The sequence below is a fragment of the Fundulus heteroclitus genome, chromosome 16, assembly GCF_011125445.2.
Source record: "Fundulus heteroclitus isolate FHET01 chromosome 16, MU-UCD_Fhet_4.1, whole genome shotgun sequence".
Taxonomy (NCBI): domain Eukaryota; kingdom Metazoa; phylum Chordata; class Actinopteri; order Cyprinodontiformes; family Fundulidae; genus Fundulus; species Fundulus heteroclitus.
Genome location: NC_046376.1, coordinates 20,180,793 through 20,206,656, shown reverse-complemented (window position 1 = coordinate 20,206,656; position 25,864 = coordinate 20,180,793). Strand labels below are relative to the sequence as shown.

General features: G+C 40.9%; 1 protein-coding gene across 2 annotated transcripts; it reads right to left on the bottom strand.

The window, feature by feature from the left end:
- Positions 1-2,035: 2,035 nt before the first annotated feature.
- On the bottom strand, positions 2,036-22,821 carry LOC105924918 (sarcalumenin). 2 transcript variants are annotated; one of them, XM_012860692.3, is made up of 7 exons: positions 22,719-22,821; positions 13,278-13,370; positions 12,883-12,978; positions 10,277-10,312; positions 7,670-7,786; positions 7,155-7,388; positions 2,036-5,770 (listed from the first exon to the last, which is right to left on the bottom strand). In XM_012860692.3, exons 1-7 carry the CDS (start codon positions 22,777-22,779, stop codon positions 4,959-4,961), a joined length of 1,449 nt encoding a protein of 482 aa, XP_012716146.2. In that variant the 5' UTR covers positions 22,780-22,821; the 3' UTR covers positions 2,036-4,958. The 2 variants fall into 2 exon arrangements, with proteins under 2 accessions (XP_012716146.2, XP_012716153.2); XM_012860699.3 differs by lacking the exon at positions 10,277-10,312.
- Between the last annotated feature and the right edge of the window lie 3,043 nt (positions 22,822-25,864).

Genomic DNA, 25,864 nt, shown 5'->3' with positions numbered 1-25,864 from the left:
GAGCTGAGTGCTGAGAGGGGAGGGGTTGACTAAATGCATGCACCTGAGGGAAAAACAAAAGCTTTGGGATGATTTCAGTCCCCCAAATAAAGATGCCAGGATCTGGAGTAGCATGACAGCTAAGTGAAAAATACATAATTAGATAGAAAGCCATAAGAGAAACAACACCTAAATGGATTTACCAAGGTGAATAATCAAAGTAGACAGCAGAATCGGAGGCAGGCCAAGAAAACACGAGAAGCTGCACAAGTATGGGCATTAGATGTTCTTTGAGCAGGAGGCCTGCGCATTTTGTGCCTTCACAGTCCAGTTTATTTTCTGGGATTCTGAATCTGAACAGAAGTGTGTCCCTCAGGAGATCATCGAAGGGATTTGTCGCACGTCTCAATCAGTGTGTTGCGAACAGCGTTGCGATTTGGGCAGAGAAAGAACCGTGAAATAACTCGCTATCATCACACAGCAAATGTTCCTTCGAGCTAAACTGAGCAAAATGGGAAAAAGGTCTGAGAAAATGAAAATTAAAAAACTTACTCGAGCTCGATTGAATCTGGAATTCAATCGAGCTTGAGTACTGTATATCAGAAATTTGACACAATCATCGGTTTGTGTAATTTTGTACTCAACAGTTGAACACTGAGATTAGTCCTCATCTTCATCTTTCCTTGAGCTGTTCTCTGTATCCTAAGGCATTGGTACTCTTTAGAGTGCTTTACAGTTAGCTGTGCTCCGGTTTACTGAATCCTACAGTACATCTATGCCTCTTCTACATCCATCTAAAAAGTCAGCTATACATTTGCAATCAGCCCCCCGACTCACAACTCTGTATAAGCACCTTTCCCCCCAGCAATTACAGTTGCGAGTCCTGCAGCTTTGCAAACATAGACCCTGGATTTTGCCTCAGTTTTCAAGACTCACTACACATTCTCAGTTGGATTTAGATCTGGAGTTGTTATGACAGCAGCGGTGTTCAACATCTGAAACATGCAGGACACTGGTCCTTGAGGGCTGATACTGAATGTAATTATTCAGGTTTTCTTTTAGAATAAGCTTCACTGGTCATCACGTTAAATCTGACCAATTTACCTGTCCCTGCAGAAGAAAAGCATCCCCACAGCATTACACCGCCACCACCATTTGGACATCTCAAAACTTTCTTTTATAAACAGGCCTTTTGATGAACGTTTATTTTTTCAATGTGCTTTTATTGGGATTTTGTCTTATTTTAATTATTTTATTTGAATTGTTGTTTTATTGGTTTTCTCTGCAGCGCTTTGTGATTACTTTGTCTGTACAAGGTGCTTAATAAATATGCTTTACTTTACTTAAAGGAGTCTAGGTTTATACTATGGGCTCTGGATCAATTGCAGGCCACATTGCAATGCACGTCATCTGAAACCCAAATGATCAGCAAGACTCTATAGGACTTGATTGTGTGCTGAGGTGGTAATTCAGCCATGTTTGATCAATGTGTTTTGTTATCTAAAAGTTGCAGAACACTCGCACAAGAAGACCAGATCAAACCTTTTAAACCCTTTGTTTAATTTAAAACTGTACCGTTATACACGCTTATTTGGATCCAAAACTCGGTTTAACCTTAAATAGGCCAGAATAAAATCCTTTTCACACAGGACATTTAAACAGTTACATAAAGCAATTGTCCCTATATCCATCTTTTGTTGACTAAAGGATATTTATGATGTTTAATGATGTTTTTATGTTCTTCTTGCAGTAATTTTCTTGAATTTAGAAGATCAACTAATTTTTTCTTCAGCTGTAGGATGCTCATGAGCGTGTGTGCACACAGTCAGATTGCAGTGGCATGGACTCACACTGAAACACACGCACACTCCTGTTCAATTCTTAGTTATGATAAATTGCTTGCCATGTAAATACTTTCAAACACACATTGAGACTTTCCCGTCGAGAAAGTACAAGAAAAAAACACAGACACAGATGTAGACTAAAAGACCTGGAAAAGAGGAAATATTTAACCCCCTCCTTTCACGTTTTAGCAAAAATAACCACAGTCTCACTGAACCAGTCAATCAGAAATCTTTATTCTTATCCGTCAAACATCCACAACTTGCGGCAGTGGTAATGTCAGTGTTCTACCCAAAGGTGACTCAGCAACTATTTGGACTGGACACACATCCACCCATCAGCCATAAATGTGAATAAAACTGACACTTAAATATTTTAACCAGCTTGCGTCATTAACCCCGCGCGTTTCACTAAGCCATTTCTCGTTTACTCTTTTGAACAGCACCCTCTGGTGGCAAGGTTGCGGTGCTGCAGCATGAAGAAAACACCCAGTGGAGCACTTGCTGGTAAAAAAAAAAATAGAGGAGAGAGGGAAAAAAAGGGTTTCTTCAAGTTTGACCGTCGCAGTTCTTTGCATCATGCTTCGAAGTTTGGATGGGGAAAGCTGTAAAGGTTGTTAGTGAGACGCCATGTGGAGCAAACCGGAAGTCTGAGCATCTCCCTCTCATTCAGCTTCCTGGTTTGCAAGACTCAGAAGTCAGAACGTTGTTTTTGACGGACTGTTTGGCTTTTTTTGTGTACAAAGGCATGGATTTGCTCTCTTGGTTCGGTAGAAACATACAACAAGAACCTTCTAACCTGCTTGTGATGTAAATATGAAACAGCAGGGTTTTGCATAAATGCTAGTCTGGATCTGTGAACGAAGAGTAAAAAATGAAAAGCTTATCCAACCACATTTTATGAAGCGTGTGTCATTCAATAAAAAGTGAAACAATGACACATAAGATGCTTGAATCTGAGTTGGTTGTTTCTACATATAGGCTATTGACTTGTGTACTTATACACAATATCCTTTGCCATATTCTTGGGACTACTTTTACGGTATTATACATCAGTATTTTCATCTTTGTGACTACTCCCCTCTACTAATTCTGGGACAAATTTACCTTGTTTCCGCAGAGGTCAGGGCTCAACCCACGAGTCCTCAGTTTTACATTTGCACGCCCGATACTATTTTAAATGCAATCAATTCAACCATCGCAGAGATCCAGCATCTAAAACATGCGATGTTGTGTCAAATCATCTTCAGTGTCAAAGCAATATTCGAATTTAACAACCACGTGCACCAATGAAATAGATCATTACCCTCATGAAACCACTTAAAATATTCATGCGAGTTTAGTTGTTCAGTCTATAAGAGTTACTTGGACTGGAAGACGTATTATGATTGTGCCAGGAATTTTGCGGGGGTCACAAAAGGAGTATGGGGGGGGGCAATGACGTTTGTAAGGGCTTCCCCAGACGTTGTATAAAACAAACTAAATGGTACATTTTGCTTTCTCTTGTTCCCAGTGTGTTGAGGCTTCCCATGGTCACGAATGCTGTGTTTGTGGACGTGGCTTTGTTAGCATCTTCAGCATGCTTTGATTATCAGAAAAATGTGAAGCTCCTCCAAGTCTGAGACTATGGTTCTCAACCAGAAAAGGGTTGATTACTCCCTTCATGTTGAAGCTCAATCTACGCCCCCAGTGTTTAGGTGTCTTAGTTTTTTTCCTCATGAGTGACGGTTGGATGGAGTGGGAGATGGGTAGAAGGACTGGAGCCTTATCTGCCCCGGGTAAATTAAGTCATGTGGGTGGGAGCTCTGAGTCACTGCTCAGCTGAAATGAAAGGAGTCAGATGTGGTGTTGGGTCAGACGTGTGCTTGGGGGATGTCCCTCCTCTGGGAGGAGACCTCGGGGAAGATCAAGAACTCGCCGGAAACACTATCCGTCCTCTCTGGACCGAGATCACCTTGGGATCTCCCAGAATAAGCGAGGAAACGTGGGGAGAAGTAGCTTAAGGTTCCCCTCTTGAACCTGTTCCGGACACGAAATGATCTCGGCTAAGTGGAAGACAATTGATGGATACATTCAATCCAAACAATCAACACATATCTTTCAACCGTGCAGAGAAACAGCAGAGTAAATGTAAAAAAAAAAAAGGCAGCTGTAACTCAAGTACATCTTCCACTGAGCTTCTGTTGTGGTGAATCAGCAACAAAAATGGGAAGCAAAAATATCTGAAAAACTACAGAGATTCTGCCAAAACCTGGCAGTTTATAGACTCAAAATCCAAGAAATAAAAACAGTTAAGAAGTGTAACAGAATGAGCATACTCTGTCCGCTTGAACCTTTACTTTGTTGTCAAAAAGCAAGAGTGATGAGCATGCAATGCTAAGAGAGAAAAAAAAGCCTCATTTGATGCATGGTGGGTTTGGTTCTGGTCTAGAAATATGCTGCATGAGGATTTTTTTTCCTCTACGATGGAAGAATAACACATGCAGTGGTAGATAAGTCTAACATGCAAAGACGATCTATATCCGACGCAAAGATCTGGATGATTAGACAGACATAAATTCTCTTGTATAGCACCCACAAAAAAAAAAAAAGGCTACTTCAAAAACAACTTCTGAAGCGTTTGGAATTGACCTGCTGCAAAGCAATTCTTGTCATTTTAATATACAAATATTTGTTTCCACCTTTTGTTTTGTTCACATACAAGGGAGTTGGTAGTTTTTTTTCCCCTATTTTCAGTGTCAAGGATCATAGTTTTTATATCATCTCACTGGATCATTGAAATTTTCTTGTATCAGTAATTTCCCCTAACCCATCAGTTTGAAACAGTCCGGGGTAACTGTGCCATAAGAGAGAGAGGGTTTTATGTTTTTAATAAACTTTAATATCAGGGCCGTGTTCTCATTTCTCCTGCGTTCGTGTCCTTAAGCTGCCTTATCAAACCATGCTTCCCCTTTTTCCACTATTACATCTGCTTATTCTCCTGAGGACAAAAAAAAAAAAACCCAAACATAAATCTCCCCTATGTCTCCTCAACAATACAAATGTCCCGACAAAAGCAGGGCCCTGGCTCCCACCAGAACCGCCTTTCTCTTCACCTCCTCTGTCTCCTTTCTTCCTCCTGACAAGTTTTTATGTTCCTCAGTTCTTTCGGTAGCGATTTTTTGGCTTCTCGCCACAGCCAGTGACCTCACAGGACGACAGGCCGGGCTGCTTGCCAGAGTTGATGCTGCTCAGGAGGGCGGGCAGCTCGTTGGTGATTGCCTTCTCAATCTTTTCCAACAGGCAGCCACCGATGTAGGAACACTGAGATGCCAGGGGCTTGAAGTTGGCGATTGGGTTGATGCCAAAGAAGTCGCGGTACGCGTCTCGGTTGGGCAGGTCAAACTTGCTGACGTTGGTCTTGGCTAGAATGGATTTGAAGATGTAAAACTTGTCCGGGTCGTCCACGATCTCCTGGAAGACCAGCTCGGGGTCGCTGAAGAAGCTCATCTTCTCCTTGAAGGTCTGGACGTAGCGGTCCACGAGCAAGGCGTGGATGCGTACGCGGATGGCGTGCTGGCGGATGAAGGCGATCTTGTTCTCCATGCGGTTCTCGATCACCTGGTTGAGATCTTCCAGGAGGGAGATCTCCTCTCTCTTGAAGAGCTCCCGGCTGGTGTCTGGGGCGTAGTCGTACGGCCAGAAGGAGCTGACGTAGACACGCGGCGGCTCCGTCACGTTAATGAGGGGAGCCAAACTCCAAAAGAGTGCTCCGTAGACCCTCATCAGGTCCTGCGTGGCCAGGTTGTCCGCCTTGTTCAGGATGATGCGGATCTGTGACTCCCGGCCTTTCAGCTGCCGGAACAGCATCTCCAGCTCGAGACCAACGTCCAGCTTGGTTGGGTCAAACACGACAAAGATGAGATCGGCACGGTCAATGAACCACTGGCAAACGTCATTGAAGGGATAACCTGGGTGGAAGAAGAACAAAGTGTGTTACAAAAACCTTCTATTGTACAGTGTTTTTGTTTTTTTAAGTATACACACGCTTTTAATGTGATCACATCACAACCAAACGGAATAATGTTTTTTATTGGAACTTGTTCTGATAGACGAATACAATGCGGGATAGTAAAAGTGTTTACTCCAGGGTTGTCCTGCATTCAGCTCTTCCAATTAACTCTGAGCTGACAATGTGTTCAGACTGATGTCCAGTGTTAGTTTGCCGCAAATTCTCAACCGGCTTTCACTGTGGACTTTGAATGACAATATGCTTAACTCAATCCTTGTTCCTTTAAGCTTTTCACCAGCTTTTCTGTCCCTGCTGAAAGAACTCACACCGCTGCTGCCACCATGTTTCCCTGTGATGAGAATCTGTTCAGGATGATGCGCTGCAGCATTAGGGTGAATGCGGTCTCTGCTAGAACAGGGCTGCAGGTAGAACAAAAGCAGGTTGTTCTTGGTGCAGAACTATTTTATTACATGGTATAAAAAAAAAATGAAGTGGCTGTGCTAAAGTGAGGGAGACCCATGAAGACTTCCAGGGAGTTCTGCACTGTAATTCCTCTGAAGCATAAAATATCCTGGGTAGCAAGAGATTTGTTCTTGTTCTAGCAGCCTGAAGTGGCTGATCTAATTTCCCCGTTCTTGTAGATCATGCACTGGCCTTTAGATTTTCACCTTCCAACCTTGTTGTCTTTTTAGGTTTTGGTCCTGTCTGACCAGCACACCTTCTTTCCAATATTTGTAATATCCCCTGCATGGCTTGCAGCAAATAATACATTGCACAGCTTTTTTTTTTTCAATAGATTTCTTCGTCCATACAGACCAGATTTGTGGAGTGCACAAATACTAGTTGTTCTATCAACAACGTTTCCCACCTGAGCTGGGGATCTTTGCAGCTCCTACAAAGTTGTGCATAATACTTTTAGCTACCTCTCTGATTAATGTGCTCCTCTCCTGTAATTTTAATGCAATCAGCCACGTTTTGGTAGGTTTACAGTTGTTCCACACTCTTTCAGTGTTCAGATGATGGCTCAAACAGTGCTCTGTGAGATGTTAAAGTTTGGGAGAGAGTTTGATAATATAACCCTGCTTTCAATTTCTGCACGACACAGCAGCTAAATACGAATCCATGCCGCATTTCTTCATGTTTTTATTTGTAAAAGACTTTTCAAACCATGATAATTCCTCCTTACGCTTCACAGTTATACAAAATTCTGTGTCCCTCACATAATCCTAATAAAATTTGTAACATAATCTAAGTCCAAGTGGTAGCCTATTGTATTCCTTTGGGAGTCCCAGTTTGCGTTTGCTTTATTCTGAGGCGCATTGAAAAAGCTGACTCTCCATTACCTCTTTCCTGTTGCTTGCGGTTCTCTATGATTCCCGGCGTGTCGACAAAAGTCACGCGCTCCAGCATCTTGTGGGGCATCTCGATGCCGATTAACTTTTCCAGAAAGTTTTGGCCAAATTTTTCAAGGGGGGAGAAAGAGCGAGAGCTGTCCGCTGCCATGACAATACCCTCGACTGAGCGTATTTTCTCCCCGTGCATGATGACAGTAAACTCAGAGGTAGTGGGCTCAGCTCCTGCAGAACAAAATCATGACGGGAAGAGAAAAAGTTAGCGGTGACCGGAATATGCATTGACGAGTATATGTGAATAGGCAATGGAAATCACAAGTATATTCGCCAAAGGCATGAAGCAACAGTAACATTCAGCAAATCTAACTAAACTTTCAGCTGTACGAGAGTAAATGCAACTTATTTGATCTTCCTGTAGATTTAAGATGCGTTTTCAGAGTCGTTTTCACCTCCCTTAAATGAGCCATTAATGTGATTTATTGTGCATTCGTAGCTGCGAGGTGTACCTGTGTAGAGCTGATACGGGCTGTCGTGCAAGCCCAGGAGGTAATTGATCATGGAGGACTTTCCTACACTCCAGGGTCCAAGGAACAGCACCATGGGCTTGGAGGTAATCTCTCCATCTGTTATGCGAGAAATTCGAATTTCAGTCAGGTTGCGTAAACGGTGAAACGTCCAAGTTCTTTCCAAAGGTAAGCTGTTTCCAAGCTACAGCAAGAGCCTCCATGCTTACAAAGTAATAATCAATTAGCCAAAAAAACCACGTCAGAGACCTTCTATCTAATCTTTTCCAAATGAACAACTTAATGATGCTTCTAAAAATGTTGTGATGCTGGTGTAAAAATAATTAAAATGCAGAATATAATGACTTAGTAATACATCAAAAGATGAAACTTGGATTGACATGATGACAGCAACAACAAACTGTCAATTAATGAATCTTTTAAAACCAGTCCCAGTATAGAAATATAAATATAAATTTAGCAAATCTAAAATAAAAACTTGACAAGATTTTTTTTTGTTAAATCAACCTCTATGAATATTTGTTTATACTTCTACAAAACATCAGTCTGTGGGTTTTTACAGAATCTACTAAATAGAGCTATAAGTTACAGTGCCTTGCAAAAGTATTCTTGCTGTTTAAACTTTCCAAAGTTTTGCACACTTCAACGTATGCTGTTGGGATTTTATGTGATAGATCAACACAAAGTAGCGAATTATTGTGACGCGAAAGAAAGAAAAAAACATGCTAACCAGACCTCCTTCTTCCACATGTAATTATTTACTAATTAGGTGATTTCTGAAGACAATTGATTGTGTTGGATTGTATTTAGGGGTATCAGAATAAAGGAACCTAAATACAAGCTGCACTTTTATTTTGTATGTGTAAAAACCTTTGAAAACCATGCTTCATTTTCCTTCCATTCACAATTATATGTCACTTTTTGTTGGTCTATCACATAGACTCCCACTAAAATACATTGAATTTTCTGGATGCAGCATAAGAAAATGTGTGAAAACTGAAGGCTATGGATATGAGTACTTTTTCAAGGCACTATAGTAAGCGTTGAATTCACCCTACCAACTTTTTCAGGAAACGGAGGTTTTATACATTGTTAAAGAAAGATAATTTTAAGACCTCGGTCTGCTTTAGTCATGCACATATGGACACTGCGTTTTTAAGATTCAGACAAGAAATTCAAAACAAAAATTGAAAAATAAACGCTGAAGCCACAGTTAGGTGGTAGTAGCAAAAAAAATAAAAAAAATGCAGCCACATCTCAGAGTATAAAAATATATTTTGAAAAAGATTCAACACTGCAAGCTGTATGTCTCTATGCAAGCAGGGCACGTGCTGAGCAGAAATGGTTTATGGGTGGTGAGGTAAAACAGTCCGTGATGAGAATTATTAAATTGAAGTAAAATTTAGGAAAAATCTGAAGAGAAATAAACTTTTAAAGACAGTAATGTAGGATTTGATGTTCTGGAGCTAAATCAGGAGCAAAAATGTTTTCAGTCCTGTCTGAACTCTGACCACCCAAAACCTCATCAGCTATAGCCAAAGCCGCACATGCAACCCCCTCCATGATTTTTACACTACCTGCACAAATTAAACATTGCCTGCACCCCATCCCCCTTTCCAAAATTGTAGCCGTAAAACAGCCGCAGAAAAACGAGAAAACTCCATTTTTGGCCACAAAACGTAATTATTTACTTAGTGTCCTCCCCGATTTATTTAGCATAATTCTTAAAATGGCAGCTTTCTGTCGACAGAAGCTTTCAGTAATGGATTGCTTTGATGAACTTTTAAATAAAGGGACCTTGTGTTCTCTTTGCCAGCAGTGGTTTCCACCCTGAAACTCTACCGATAGATGCTATTTTTTTTCTAGCCTATTCATTTTTGTTGACTCATGAACGCTGACCTTAACTGAGAGAAGTGGGGCTTGCGACGCCTTTGAGATTGTTCTGGCTTCTCTTCTGACCTCCTGGATGAATTGTTTTTAATGCACTCTTGGAGTAATTTAGGTAGCCCAGTCATTCCAGGGGATGGCTCAGTAATAGCCTATTTTGTCTCCATAAAAGTCTTTATATCCTTAATATCCATTTCCAGACTGATACTTGTCAAAGATTTTGTTTCTCATCTGTTCTTCAATGTTCATTTCGAGATCAGGGAAAAACGTGTTGCTTTTTTCGGCTCTTTTAGCCGACTTCACGTTGTCATACAAGTTCGGGTCAAGCAGTAAACAAACCTGGGTGTGACTTGTAAAACTAAACCAGAAAAATTTGACTAATCACAGTTAATTCGTAATTTTCTAAGGCAGACATTTCTATTTTCACATAAAGTTAAGTTACAAGCATTTTTTTTCTCCTTTGTAAATAATGCCAACATTAGAATAAACTGTGTTTGATTAGTTTTGCCATATATTGAAATTTGGCTGTAACATTTAGGTTTGTCTAAGAATAATAAAAAAAAAAAAAATATTTTGTAAGGAGCTAAAACACTTTTTTCCACAAAGTTGTAGATCAACTGAGAGCTAGTTTATGAAGGGTGAAAGGAAGGGGCTTAGCTCTTCCGCCAGAGCCATGCACAGGTAAGCCCTGCCCACACCCACCTGTGGCCGAGTCGCCCAGGGTTCGTCCGGGGTATGCTGTTAGATGAGGGGAGATGGGGATGAGGGGAGGACAGAGAAGTGAAGGTGAGAGGACGTGAAGGAGAGCTCTGTAAGCGAGTAAGGTTTCTACAAGCAGTGGGGAGGGGTGGAGTGTCGATGTACAGGAATGAGTGGAAGATCATGGCTGGAATTTACAGGAGCATATTTGACCTACAAGTCGTCAAACATGTCTGTCAACGAATGCATGGTGTGCTTGTGTGGTCAGGCAACGACAATTCCCTGTCTCTCACAATACGTAGGATATTAGTTAGAGACGCAGATAGAAACCAAGAGTCTGCATGCAAACAGGAACTAGAAAAACACAAGACGGTGCCATTAATTTTCATTTATTCCCACAAGAAGTTTTGATATTTCAGACCAACTCAAAGTAGGGCATAAATGTGAACAGGAAGAAAATGGATACATGTTTTTTTTTTTTTTACAAATAACAATTTGAAAAGTGTGGCCTGTTTTTGTATTACTGTGTCAATACGTTTCAGGTTTTTATTTTCCAGACCTCAGATGTTTGTTTGCCCTCTTGGTGCGCTTTTTTTATGTAAATGTAAACACAGCAATCAGAGTGCAGACCAAAACAAGAGATCTCCTCCTCCAAATGGTCTCGGTACGCTTCCCTACAAACTGTGAAGACCTCTTGGATACTTTTGCTTGAAGTAGTAACCAGAAGCACGTTAACGTTATAAATAAATTCTCTGTATTTTCTACTTGTTCGGAACACAGCATCTGCATTTAAATTTAATTATTACGCTCCCATACACATCAAACCAATAATGTTTTGGTTTGTTGGGAGTTTTTTTTTCTTCAGTTTGTGAAAAGAAGCTGAACCACTGGAAAAAGTAGCAAGTTAATGAACTCATCCACTATTCAGACCCAACTAAATAAGTTAAATGTGTGAAAACACCCTTAGAACTGCCTTTTATTGCAAGCCATTTGGAACACGTCTTTACCAGTTTTGTACATACAGAGACTAAAATTTCTGACCACTTGTCAAGAATATCTCAAGATTATGTTTGGAGTCTCTGTCCTGACAGAAAGAAAATGTAATGATTCCTGTCTGTTCCTGCCGCTGCTGTTGCAGTTCCATGACGTCACTCCCTACTCCCTGTGATTCACCTGCAGCGATTACACCTGTGGCAGCTCTGATTACAGGGAGCTGCTGCACCTGGGATGAGCACTATGAATTCCTGCCTCTCCCAGTGAGTAAGCGCCGGATTCTCTAACGCCATCGTTTGAGTAGACCATCCAGCGTTCCTTGTATTGACCTCTTGTTTTTGACATGTCTCGTTCCTGTCTCTGGAGACTGGCCTCCTGCCTTGCCTATCTTCCCAGCCTGTCTGCCTCTCCCTCTGTCTGGATTCTCCTGCCTGTCAGTACCGATCCAAGCCTGGACCTCGGATCGGTCTCTGCCCCGCTTGGATCCCTCTGCACGGTGTGTGTGCCTCCTGTTGCCGATTCTCTTGCCTGGATGCTGGATTACCTTCTTGGCTTCTGGAAACCTCTGCCCTGTGGAATGTCTCTCTGTGTATGACCCCCCGACTTCCCTGCTAGCTCTTACCCTGCTTAGCATCGTCAAGATCCGTATCAGTCACCAAGTGATTCGGATCTTCAAGACGGAGCCGTCACGATCAATCCTCAGAGCCTTGAGCAACCTCCCAGCATCTGAGAAGGTTAGTGGTGTTTATTCAGTGTTGCTACACCTTCATGGACTATTTTCTGGCCACTAACCTAACTCTCTTCCTTGCAGTGATCCTCCGATACGAGTTCCTGTCGGTTCCAGTTCAAGTTCCAACAACACCAGTTTTATAATGAACTCCTCTGAACGTTCCCTTCTTGTGTTTGGTTGAATTATCGGGTCTCCAGATTCTGAGGGTGATTCATTACAGAAAATATTCACCTTCAGTCTCAAGTCTCTAACACGTTCTTTTTTTTTTCCAGAACAGCCTTGTATTTAACTCCATTTAGTTTCCCATCAGCTAAGACCAGCTTCTCTGTCTGTGCTGAAGAAAAGCATCCCCAGAGCATGACACTGCCACCACCATGTCTCACTGTAGTGTTTTGCATGTAGAGTAAAAGTTCAGTTTTTCTCTCATCTGACCAGAGTACGTTCCTGCATATATATATTTGCTGTGTCCCCTACATGGCTTGTGGCAACCTTTAAATTAGACTTTATATGGCTTTCATTCAACTGTGGCTTACATCTTGCCACTCTTCTATAACTGCTGATTCTTCACACCACACTTTCCAGGCTTTTATTTGTAAAAAAACACATAAACAAATAAAAATGATGCAAATGATAAACCTTCCTTCTCCTACACACTGCTTTGTGTTGGTCTGTCTAATGAAATCCAAGTAGAATTTGTTTAAATGTGTGTTTGTAACATCAGAATGTTTTGTACTTTCGCAAGGCACTGCAACAAGATTGAAGTTTGCCAAACCTCACTGGTGTGTATCATTGGAAAGTGTCAATGAAAATGCATGTGGAAAAAAAAAATCCATACAGCAGATAAAGGGAAGAAAAACTGCCCAAACAGTCCGAATTTTAGTGATACCTGAAATCTCATGCTGCCTCAGCTCGTTGTACTTGTAGGCCTGCTCCATTGGTTTGACGGACGTGTGGTAGACCTTCCGCAGCTTCTGTATAGCCGCTGGAAAACAAGGTGGGAGCGTAGAGAAACGATGTCAGAGGGAGGGTTTGCACTAGGGAGATGTACTTTGGGATGAAATAGTCGCACAGGTTTTTCTGTACTACTAGAACTTGGCCCTTCGTTTAGAGACATATTAGATGCTTCTCTGCAAAAGAGTTGAGTTGACCAATGTTTTTCCATTCCTCAACTTCTGTCTAAAAGCAGCCCTGCCTTGTTGCAGTGCTCCTTTCAGTGCAAGAGGGTAAAAATGTTGTGCTGTAAAGTAGAAAGCAACAATCCACCCCCCTTGTGTTCCTCACCGGCATAGTCTGTTGCTTTTTCCTCAGTTGCAAGCCGCAGCGTCTCATCAATGTGAGATCTGTCTCTTAGGACGTTGTCAAATTCTTCCACCTCTGAAAGAAAAGTAAAACCGGAGAAAACATCAGTGAGCTTTATCTTTTCGGTGTAGATCTTCAAGGCATTGAACATCAGAACCACATAGGATTTAAGTAAGGTAGAATCCGGATGACACGTTTGCTTGAGACAAACCAGTTTTATCATCAACTGTTTGCACAATAAGCTTTCATATCACCCAACACCTCTTGCTAACCATGTTTATGAAACGTGATTACCAAAATAGATCATAAAAACTGCAGAAAATGCAATACCCGGTTGCTTTATACTCAATCAGCCTGTCTGTGGGGGTCATATTACCAAAAAACGACCTGAATGTGAATGTGGTTTCTTTACCATAACAGGGCTACTGGTTGTTGTGCGGGGGAAAGAGGAGGCAGAGGATCTGAGGGAGCATATTTGGTCACAAAACCGGCTCTGTTGTGTGTTGTCCTCTTGTGAACCTCTCGGGTTACTTAGATCACAGCTGTTAGTACAATCAGCTCTTAATTTAGAAAGTGAATGCCGAAATTAAACACACAAAGACATGGCACCGCCACTGGCTTTAACGATGACCACCAGAGATAAGCCTTGGGACTTCCCTGGTTTCACTAAGAGGTGAGCCAAAATTAGGGCTTTGCAACGATCTGCAATCCTCTGTGGATTTTTTACCAACCGGCTACAGACATAAATTATGTTCACGTACATACATATAAAAAAATGGCTCTATGTGGTGTACTTTCTGCAGGTTTCACATTTGCTTTTTTAAATGAAGTTGGATCTTGATCACAGTTTTATGCCTGGAAAGGATTTAAAATTTAATTTAAAAAGTACTTGCAGCATAGATTTTACACAATTGACCTACAGAACTGTTCAGAAGATTACGTCCACACATTACGAGCTTACATTTTATAAAAATCTGATGCTTTAAGGCATTTATCAGAAAGATTCTGTTTTCAGGTTGAAGTAAAAACACAAATTGGAACTTTTCGGCAGATTTTTATCAAAACTGCATATAAAGGCGTAATAATACATACACATCTGCACTAATATGTGGATTCAGCTGAAATGATCTTGGCACCATTCCAGAAGCTTAACATTAACCCGCTTTATTCTGACCAAAACCGGCTCTGTTGTGTGTTGGGATCAGTGTCCAAAATGTGTCCAAGTTTAAAAATATCTGTTGATCTGAGTTGAACATTCTCACCATGATGCTACCTCCACTGTACTTGACAGTCGGTATATATTTATTATACTTGAAAACCACAAGATAGTCTCATTCTGTGGACGTCTTTGTCTCTCTGACATGAAAACCATTCTTTCGAAAGCATTTAAGTAGCGATAGAGTTCGGTCACGCTTGTAGGTGTCTATTGTGATGAAGGTATTTCTTCCTTTTATTTGAGAATGACTGTTGGGGTCAGATGGTACGAACTTGGAAGCAGTGGCGAATTACAAACGATCCTAAAAACAAATCAAAACGGTTGGGATGTACATTAAATATTTAGCTTTAAACCCTTAGAAACCGTATAAAAATGTAAAGACTGTGCACCAGGAAATGTAACAATTAGAATATAAGAATAATCCCTGGGAGCATTCTGGGTTTTGCACAGAACCAGAGGGGTAATCTTCAGGATTCGTACTGAGGTCTTGCGGCCTTTCCAGGATGAATCTTACCAATTCATATGCGTGTTCAAATAACTAGCTAATCTAAATACTGCCAGAATTATGTTGAAAGCTTAATACTGGCTGTAAAGTTTCCCAGTTTCTCTGCACCCTGCTCAGAGACATTTAACAACATTCAAATATAAGTTTTTCTTTTTTTAAATCAGTCAATGAAACGTTTTATAACCTGACATAACCTCAAGCGCACCATATTATAAAATCAAGAATTCTTTTCATGGGAGGATCAGAAAGCATAAAAAAGTTTGTGCTTGTACTCAAAGCGCTCTGATCTCAGCAGGAGCCCGGGGGCGCCTGGGCGATTTCTGTAATACTCCTCATAAACTCTTTGGTGTAACACCAAGAGGGAAAAGGTGAAAGAAGTTGTTTTTTTCCCCCTCTGTGGATAAAATGCGTAGACTGTTGAATTTTGGCCACAGGGATGAAACTTTGATGTTTGCACGTAAAGTTCTGTCAAACTAGATTGTTGCTCACGTCAGGTTGTTGAGTCAGGTTGAGTCTGGAGCAGATCTGTCGAGCGACATGTCTGCTTCTAAAAAACATGTTCAACTGAAGGGTGTATTTTATTTTGCTGAGCAAATATCATAAGTAAGCCATCATTTCGCTGGAATTGTTTGGAGGGGCCAGTATAAAGCGGGCTAAATAAAAAATAAAGCATGATTTTTTTTTATGGTTTTGCTTTTAATTGTTGCTTTACTGTATTGTTAGACCTGATAATAATAACCCGCACAATAACATTAATAAATTACCCCCATTTTAACAGGGCGTCAACCTACAATGTATTATGTACATGTATTTCCTCATGAACAAATTAACACTGCCAGCAGAAGCACAGCATAGTAATGCAGTTTGGATTTTCCCTCAAGGATTTCACCAAATGCAAAGTTTTATTTAAAAAAAAAAACACAATGAAGGGGAAACATGATTTTTCTTTGCTTGCAAATCAATCTGTCACAGAACTTCCTCAATTTCCAGGGAGCTATTTGTCTGACTTAAGAATTCCCTCACGAGATTTCAGTATAACACAGGATTCTGCAATAACTTAAGTTAAATTATAACTGGATGAAAGCTGATCAACAATAAATAAGAAAAAATCAGCAATAAATAAAAAAATAATAATACAATAAAAAATAATCAAGAGTAAAATCAAGAAAGAACTCTATCATCATTCAACCAATATTTATTCACAAACAAACAATAACGCAGCGTGACCAAAAAAACAACAGAAAACTCCAAAACAAATCAAAACACTAGTTCTAACCAACAGAAACTGAATTATAATTAAATCTTACTGTTGTCTCAAATGATTTACTTGAGTCACAACAATGCCAGTAAACATCTTTCAGGGAAGAATTTCATTGAAAACATGAAAAATGGAAAAAAGATTAAAGGGCATCCTCCAAAAAGAAAGAAAAAAAAAGACTAACCAGGTACCATTTGTGATATCATTAGAGGCACGTGTGTGTGTGGAAGTCTGCTATCCCATTATCTAACAACATTCTCGATAAAACAGGAAAACAAATCATAACATGTTGCTCTATAGGTGTCAAACTGTATCTAGTTTGGTTGATCTTATGGACAGTTCTGCCTAGTAGCTTTAGAAATACTCAACGAGTGTTGAAAATTAAACCTCAAAGGCTGATTCTTCGCTGGTTAGCAGCAGGGTATATACAGCAGGTTAAACAACCACACAATGGTGCTGATTCCTACCCAGTCAGCCTGCTAAAAATAAACGGGCACAGAGTTGCTGCCAGCCCTGTGCACGACCAAGAGAAACCAAAAGGTTAAGAAGGTTACCGTCGGTAATATTCAATATTTAGTAATATTGTGTGCCGGTTGAAGGTGGTATACGTTGAAATCTAATAAAAGAAACCAGCCTCGGATCATATAACTCTCAATTTTCATGAACCCACTGATGCACAATTAAACGTTTTCTTTTTGAAGACCACGTGACTTTCAGGGATTCTAGAAATGTATGTACAGTAATGTCCTCATTAAGCATTTCTGGGCTTTAGCTCACAGGGTTACATGAACCGGCTGCATGTTCATGTGAGCAAAAAAAAAAAGGAATCAAGGAAACACACAAATTAAAACACTTGAAAGTGTTCGCACGTCTCGCCGAGAGGTTTCGGTGCCTTTTGGCGTCTCCCTCTTCCTCTCTATGGGCCACCGAAGTCCTCTAACGTAACTTTAGCTGCAGCTTGCCTCATCGCTCAGAGCTCCGTGTCTTTTAACACCGGCTTCTTGAGCGTGCCAAACTCCTGCGAACTTGTTAGCACCTTCTTGAAGCAGTCAATACCTGATGGAGGCTCCCCAAAGATCTCAGAAGAAATGCTGCGCAGCAGGATAGGGAGGGGGGGGTGGGAGTCTCGGTCCCATAGTACAGATTTAACCCTGGAGGCGCCAGGAGAGCTGAGCCCTCCACTGGACATCTGCGCCGTGAGCCTTGTGCCCTCGTTGAGCTCGTTGCCACACAACGCTCGCTCAGTTTAGAGAAACATTCTGATGGCATCGGCACATTCTGCAGGAATGCTGCCGTTTTAAGCCCACCATTAGCGCTCCGTGGCACCGAGTCATACCTCAACTGTGGCCTTCTCATTAGGGGGCTGATCAGACGGGATATGGTGAAAACGAACAACTGCAAGGCTCAGAGTCGTGTTCAAGATGTTTACGTGAATAATTTTCATTCCCCTCGGACTTTTAAAAATTTTGTCAACGTTATAACCAAAAACTCCGGTGAATGTGATCGATTAAGCTTTCCGTGTAATATACCAACACAAGGCAGCGCGCTATTGCGAAGTGGAAGAGAATTCCTGCATGGTTTTCTTTGAAAATAAAAACCATAAAATGTGCTGTGCATTTGTATTCAACCCCCTTTACACCGATTCCTCCAAATAAAATTGAATAAATGGACAGTTTTCTCATAATATCAGTTCTCGTGAGTGGAATTACAGCTGCAAGTCAACAGCTCAAGCTAATTGTCGAACCAAGATCATCTGTAAACGTTTCTAAGTCTCGGCACAGATTATTAATTGGATTTAGCTCAGGACTTTGACTGGGCCACTTGAACACATGATTCGGCTTTGCTTAAAATTCTGCATGTTTATTATTATTACTCTGTCCAAGTAGCAAGTCTTTGCCAGCCTTTGAGAAGCTTTCTTCCAGGATTGGCCATCACCCCTAAATAACAACCGGAACACCTTCTTTCAGATGTTTGTTGTGTCCCCGAGCTTGTGGAAAAACATCAACGGGGCTACCTATGGATATCTTCTAACAAAGCCTCCTCCATTCAATTCAATTTAATTCAATTCAATTTTATTTATATAGCACCAATACATGAAACATGTCATCTCAAGGCACTTTCCAAAGTCAAATTCAATCAGATTATACAGATTGGGTCAGATTATACAGATTGGGGAAAAGAATTTCTATCTAAGGGAACCCAGATTTCCATAGACATCCATAAAATCAGATTTGCACTGAAGTTGTCCCTGTTTACTTGATAGGTGACTTCCCGAAGGCAACTGACTGCATTGGACTTTATTTAAGAGTATGAGAGACAAGGAGGGCTGAAACAAATGAATACAACACTTTTCCAATTTTTATGACTACATTTTTTACAATGTATCTCTCATTGTTCTGTCGTTCAAAATCAATGTAAAATATAAACTTTGTTGTAATAAAGTGACAAAAACTTAAACATATGTGTGAATACTTTTGCAAGGAACTAAAATGTCAACCCTCAGATGGTGTAAATGAAGGGGCGGGAGATAAAATGCTGGAGTAAAAATGTGTATATTTAAACTTCAACATATTTAGAAACTGGTTTCTTGCTTTGCGTGTTTAAAGAGTATATATTAAGAGTTTCTATCTATGTGAAGGCCCAGGATCATGTATCGCTCACAGCACAGCGGAGGTAAATTTAATTAAACGGAATATGATAAGGGCTGAAAGCGCAGGTTAAAGGATTTAACTTGAGCACCGGTGGGATTCAGACGCTCATTATAGGTCAAGACGTGGCACTGAAAACCTCAGGGGAATTGCATCGCTTTTATTCTCACTTTAACAATCCGGGACGGGGATTTTAAAATAGAAAACGTGAAATCAAAGCAGAGCTTGCTTAATTTGAAAAGACAACCCACAGCCCTGGGAATGCACGACTTCTCTTTCGGTAATCGTCAGATGTGAGGATACTTAGCGGAGTTTGTGCGTGCTGTGGTGAGAAGACGTCACAAATGGCAACAGGTGGCACGGCTTGGGCAGCCAGTGCTCCCCCACTGTCAAAAATAGACTCACAATGGGTCAAAAGATGGACAGAGGAGGAGGAGGCAGAATGACTGCTGCCTATTTTAGGCCTTCCACTGTCAGTATGGAGACGCGGAGACATCAACATCCCACAGAGCTGACAGTGTAACACACAAACAGGCTGGACCGGGGGAGAGATCCAGCTGTTTTCTGTACTTAATCAAAGCTAATTAAAGTGATAGTTCTGAATGCTTAAGGTAAGGTTATAATAAGAGGCTATATCAGCAACAAATGTCTTACATGCATTAGATTAACCCACTAAATAACTCTGCTCATCTAGTTTAAATCCAGACTAGGAGGTCCTGAAGGCTGGCAGCTAGCCTCATAGGAACTGAGATCTAAAACTGGACTTCTATCATTTTAAAACAGCTCCAGTCTCACAAACATCAAAGCAGCTACGTATTTACAAGGCAACGGTTATTTACACTTGAATTGAACCTGTCAATTCAAGTGTAAATAATCACTGTTATCAATTATCTTCCAATTGAAACTTGCAGAGAATGGAGCATATCAAGGTTTTCTGGTTTACCCAATAGTAAAATAAGGTAGCGTGACAGTAAATAAACTAACTTTAATTTAAGACACTATGATAACTTCTGGATTAGAGTTTTAAAAGACGGCACAAGTCCACCTCAGTCTTGGCACCTCTTGGACTATAGACGTCATCTTTAGCATTTGGGACAAAACTGGATTTATACTAAATGAAGACACGAGAAAGAAAGTAAGTAAGTAAGTAAGTAAGTAAGAAAGAAAGAAAGAAAGTGCTAAAAGGGTAAAAACATTTCATGCTGGGGTGGGGGGGTCCCTGCAATGTTGGAAAGACATCGAAGTAAGTTCGATACCCTTGGGACTTAGGTGCTACTCCTAAGAAGCGCAGTAATGCCATATAGTGCGTCGGTTCTTTTCCTCCTTCTACTACAGCTGGATGTCCCAGACATGCCGCATGCAATTAGAGGGAATCACATATCACTTGGATGGAGACTGCTGTAGCTTTCAATGTCTTTCCTGGATAGATGGTGTTACCTCCAGCTATAAACAAACCACTTAGGGGTTACAAATGCCAGTACGTGTCGATAACAAGAGGAATGGGATAAATGTTTAACCGTAAACGCTTATTCAAAAGAACCGTTAAGAACTTGAATTGTTGCGTCTCGAGTACGCGAGACGCAACGTTGGAATTGGCCGACGAGTCTGAACGCCACTGCTATTGTTATATTTGTTGTAAGGTTACTCTTCTAAAGCGTCATAACAGAAAAACTCATTGTTGGATGTTAGACGCAGAACGCTGGTTCATTTTTCTTTTTTTTCCCTAGCATTATCGATTTGGACCACACGACAGAACCACGTGCTTGCTTTTTCATACAGAAATAAGCAGCCTGCTTAAAAAAGGTGAAAGTTGATGCAAAGTCCGAGAAATATGACAAAAAGATAAGGTGAGGTAAGAGAAAAGTTATGATTTGATCCCTTTGGTACACATACACACACACACACACACACAAAATCCTGCTGGGTTAATTATTTAACCAAATTTATGGATAAATTAAATTGGGACAAATGTGTTGGCTAAAGATTTGATTAAATATTGGGTCAAAAACAGCAGCACAGTTCGTTGACCCAGACAAGAGCCTAGAAGGAGCCGTATTGCTCTTAAATGGCGGCCATTTTGAATTATGAAACAACCCGACCAGACTAAGGAACTCTTCCTCAGCATCAAGCAAGAAATAGTAGGCTAGTAAAATGCTTTATAACAATGTTGATGTTAGTGGTAAAAACTTTGGTTTACACAAGAGAACAAGATTGTTCACTTAAACTTAGCCTTTTAGCTGCAAAGAGCTTCGCAAAAGCAAGCGTGAGTTCGGTTAAAGCTAATGGCTTCAACCAAAGAATTGGCCATAAAGTCAGTATACACACTTTTTATAGTGGTTTGCACTGAGTATGACTTTTGAAGACTAAATTCAGGTCTTTAGGACAATTTTTTAGTTGAACACTAAGCCTATATTGCTGGGTGAAGTCCCTAACTCAATCCTGTTGCGGTAAATCAACCCATAGCTAGATTTGTCCATAGTTCTCCCAGGAGTGGGTTGGAGGTTTTTAATCACAGAGCTTAGTTTTAAACCTGAGATCACTTTGCATGGTCAAGCATGGTGAAGGTAACATCATGCTGTGTGTGTGTGTGTGGGGGGGGTGGGGGTGACTGCATGTGGTATTGGTTGGTGATGTCACAGCAAACAAAAAGAAAAAAAAAAAAAAACTTCCTGCAAGAAGAGACCTACCACATGTCTTGATAAAAAAAAATGATGTGCATAACTTTGCACGTAGAAGGGGTGTTTGCACTGGGAAAGGCGATGGTAAATCGGTATTTCTTGTCGTTTATACTACACAGCGGCATATTTTAGGTTGTGAGGAACCAGAAACTCACCTGCAGGGCTCTGTAAAGAGGAGCTCCCACAGTCCAGCCCCTCCTGCCTGGAGAATGCATGTCCCTAAAAGGCCAGTTGCTGGGAATAAATTGCGATTGTGACAGTGCAGAGTGACAGCAGCTGCGCAGCATATCTAAAGCGGACCATGATGCAAAGGGGAGGGAGGGAGGGAGGGAGGAACTGTGGTGGACAGTGTTGGGTTTCAGGAGGTCTTCCAATCTTAGGCACCTGACAAGCCCGGAATATAGAAGCCTGGATACGGACTGCGGAGGGAGAAACGGCACCCCAAGGACGGGCAGGGGTGACAGACAAGGGTAACAACAACTGCACCAGGGGAGATCCCGAGACAGGAAAGTGTGGCCTGGCAGCATAGCTACTAAAAAAGAAATCTGTTTCGGACCTTATTTATGATTTTTTTAAAAATGCATCCCTTAAGAATCCCTCTGTGCATAACCTATTATTTAGGTATGGCGTAAGGAGACCAAATCAGTTTATTAAAGCTCCCCACATGGCTGTTCTACTCCCCTTAGTCAGACTAAGACTTTCCATCAGCTGGTGCCGTGCCTTTGGACAGCTGGACATCCAGTCAGGCCACAGCCGAGGCTAAATACGCCTCACTGTGCCTCCTTCAGAACCAACCAAAATGAGAGATAAGATGAAAACGTAAATCAGATTTTCACTTTGAAGCTATGACAGTGGTGAATTAAAATGGCTGCAAAGAGGATAGGATTTCCGTGGTTTTCATCCCATCTCGGGTCAACAGGAAACAAATTTCCACCAGAACAGTTCGGCTTCTCGTTTTCCCCTTCTGTAAACCTTAATCACATCAGCCTCTAAACTCGCAACTGTTCCTCCAATTCATCCACCAATCAGCAGTAAGGCACGATTTTATGGCGTACCCTGAATGCGCCCCCAGATTTAAAACCCAGATCTTTTTCTTATACAAAGCTTCTGAGTCTTACCTGCTGTGGCCTGCAAAAGCAGCAGGGTGAGGAGACAGCAGATCGAGACAGTACCCTTCATGATGGCTGCCAGGAGAACTCTGATAGTCTCACACACTATATATACCAAGGCAGGAAGGTTAGAGTTCACGCAAAGGGAAGAGGTGGGGAAGAGAGAGGGCCAACTGGTGGAGGGGCTGATGTCCATGTGTTTGAGGAGTAGGTTACCAAAGCTATTGACGCAGCTTAACAATAACGAAATAAATAAAGCCTGCTTGTTATATATATATATATATATATATATATATATATATATATATATATATATATATATATATATATATATATATATATGACTTGCCACAGGTGATAAATGGGAAAGAGAAGAGAACATGCCATTCATGTAAGGCAGATAGGTGTTGATCTACACAAGCACAGATACATAAATTAATATATATATATATATATATATATATATATATATATATATATATATATATATATATATATATAGATACACAAATAAATATATATATATATATATATATATATATATATATATATATATATATATATATATATATATATATATATAAAGGCTCTCACTTTAACTTCCCAAAATCTTCAATAACAAAAATAATTTCACAGTTTAAAGCTACAGGAACTGTGATGAACAAGATAGGACGAGTCTTTTTCTCTGATGGAGAGAAGTAGGTGAAGTAAAATAATCTCTCTAAGGAAGCAATTAATGGCATATCCTGGTATGAGACATCCATCTACAAGGTAACCCGTTGTTTGGTCGTGATGGCACAAAAACACAATACGTACTGTTGAATAATTTGCTAAATACTGGGAGTTCGAGTTGATCCACAGACTTTGTTTGGAACAAAGCTGGGGCTTAGTGTGGCGTACAGTGGGGGATCTGTGATGCTGTGGGCCTGTCCATCTTCCTAATGCCATGGGAACCTTTTTATTTAGCTCATGACCAGGCCGGCATGTGGCATAGCGCTAGTGATCCTTTAATAAGCTCCCGCAGTCCAGCCCCTCCTTTAGCTATCAGGCTCCTCTCCTGTGGGACCAACTCCCAGTTTTGGTCCATGAGGCAGACACCCTGTCTACTTTTAAAACTAATCTTAAAACTTTCCTTTTTGACAAAGCTTATAGTTAGAGTGGCTCATGTTACCCTGAGCTATCTCTATAGTTATGCTGCTATAGGCTTAGGCTGCTGGAGGACATCAGGGTCTATTTTTCTCACTCTACTGATTTGTATTGTTCTCTAGTTTTGCATTAACCTGACAGAAGCCAGATGCATGTCGCTCCGCCTAGCTCCACTCACATACATCTGGGACATCGCCCTTTGAAAGTGATTTCTCCAACCAATTTTATGGTCTGGCCAATCAGGACGCAGGGCTGGAGTTTCATAAATGTGACGTAGCGGAGACGCGACCATGACGTGAGACTGTTTTGATAGCAATGGCGGCTCGTCGAGGAAGCAAGCGTTAACATTGATGCTGCTATTTCTTCCGTGTTGTCCAATCTACCTAATATTGATTCATTAAAAGAACATCAGAGAACGGCTCTGAAGGCGGGGTACACCCTGGACAGGTCGCCAGTCTATTGCAGAACTTGAGACATTTCAAATAAAAATCTGGCAGCCAATGCTGGAAAGCTTAAAATTTGGTAATCGCTGGGTCTTTAAGTCAGATAATAAAACTTTTGGGTAAATCAGATCAGAAATGGTTCACCACTGACAAGATCAACTTCCTCCTATGCCATAGCTTACCCAAGACTGACATCACAGTTTACAGAGAACCTGTCAGGTAAACTGGGGGAGAAAAAGTGTATGGAATAGAATCAAGAAGGTCTGGATCATCTAGAGATGTTACAAAAATGACTGGCCAAAGATCTTTCCAGTTTATACTCCAAGATGCAAAATGTTCCAAGATGGCCAAGTGCTTAATACAAGAGTGGGTCAATATAGAGCCTGATATTATTACTCTTTCCTGTCAGTTTTCAAGTTATTACTATTGATGACTTAGCAAATGGCAGAAGTGATTGGATTGTTCTTGAAGCAGCTGCCAGACCTCTTAATGCGATTTTTCTTATTGTTACCAAGCGAGCTGGTATGCGTCATTCAACATCTACTCCACACCATGCTATTGGTCAAAGAGAAATACTGCAATGAATAAATGTTGAACATGTATTTCTGTTAGGTTTTGCCCTCACTGATCAAACTACCATTTAGGGCTTCTTATTTCTGTTTAGATCATGCAGCAGCAATAAAGATTTATCTTAAAGCTGCATTCCAATTTTCATTTCTTACCTTTTTTTTGTGTGCAAATGTTTACCAGCGGTACCAACTATACGTGTGAGAAAACAGGTGTAATTACTAGATGTGTACTCTGTTAAAATAGGCTAAAGAAAATACTTATTTTGCCCTAGATTCAATAGAATACGTGAGCTATTAAGGTTTCTTAGCTTTAATCAAGTGACTAACAAAGCTTTAATAAACATCCATAAAATATCCCAGAATGTTCTCTTAGCTGCGTTAATGCAGATGCTAAAACATGCATGCTATCCTCGCCCGGCTGGCAGTGAAAGTAATCAGCATTAGCAGAGAGTGAGAGCGGAGCACGGTCCGCCTGAGTCAGCCTTGAGTCCCTCGCCCAGCCGGATTACTGTTTTTATCACCCTCACCCAGACACAAAGTGGCAAACATAATCTCACCATTCCTCGGGAATCAACATCTCCACTGTAAATTAATCCCCAAATATGGCAGGAAGTTTCCCTCCCGACCACGTCCGTCCCAAATGACTTGGGGAGCGTGCCCACAACGTTACAGCCTGTTCATTTTGAAGCACAAAACTCTCTTAAGTCTGGAGGGATGGGTTTTACAAGGCAAGATGATTTGTTTAAGCTTTTATGGATTCCAGACAACATGAGCTCTTCACTAAAATACAGATGACAGACACTAGCTTTCATCGTTCACACTGTTAAATGTTGATGTACCGCTGATGGGAGACGGTAATACACAAAGCCAGTGTCAGAGATTAAAGGAAATTTTAGGCTATTGTTCAATGTGTTGATTTCTCCAGCTTGGCAGTTTTACATAGTATATTAGGCCTCCGTTTTCAGTCGACCACACAGTTAGAACAGTAAAGAAATCA

Excerpts from the sequence above, each read along its gene's own strand:
- LOC105924918 (XM_012860692.3), bottom strand. The coding sequence starts at position 22,779 with ATGAAGGGTACTGTCTCGATCTGCTGTCTCCTCACCCTGCTGCTTTTG. Across the intron at positions 13,371-22,718 it reads GCTTTTGCAGGCCACAGCAG|AGGTGGAAGAATTTGACAAC; the intron begins GTAAGACTCAGA and ends CTTTTCTTTCAG. Across the intron at positions 5,771-7,154 it reads CCGCAAGCAACAGGAAAGAG|GTTATCCCTTCAATGACGTT; the intron begins GTAATGGAGAGT and ends TCTTCCACCCAG.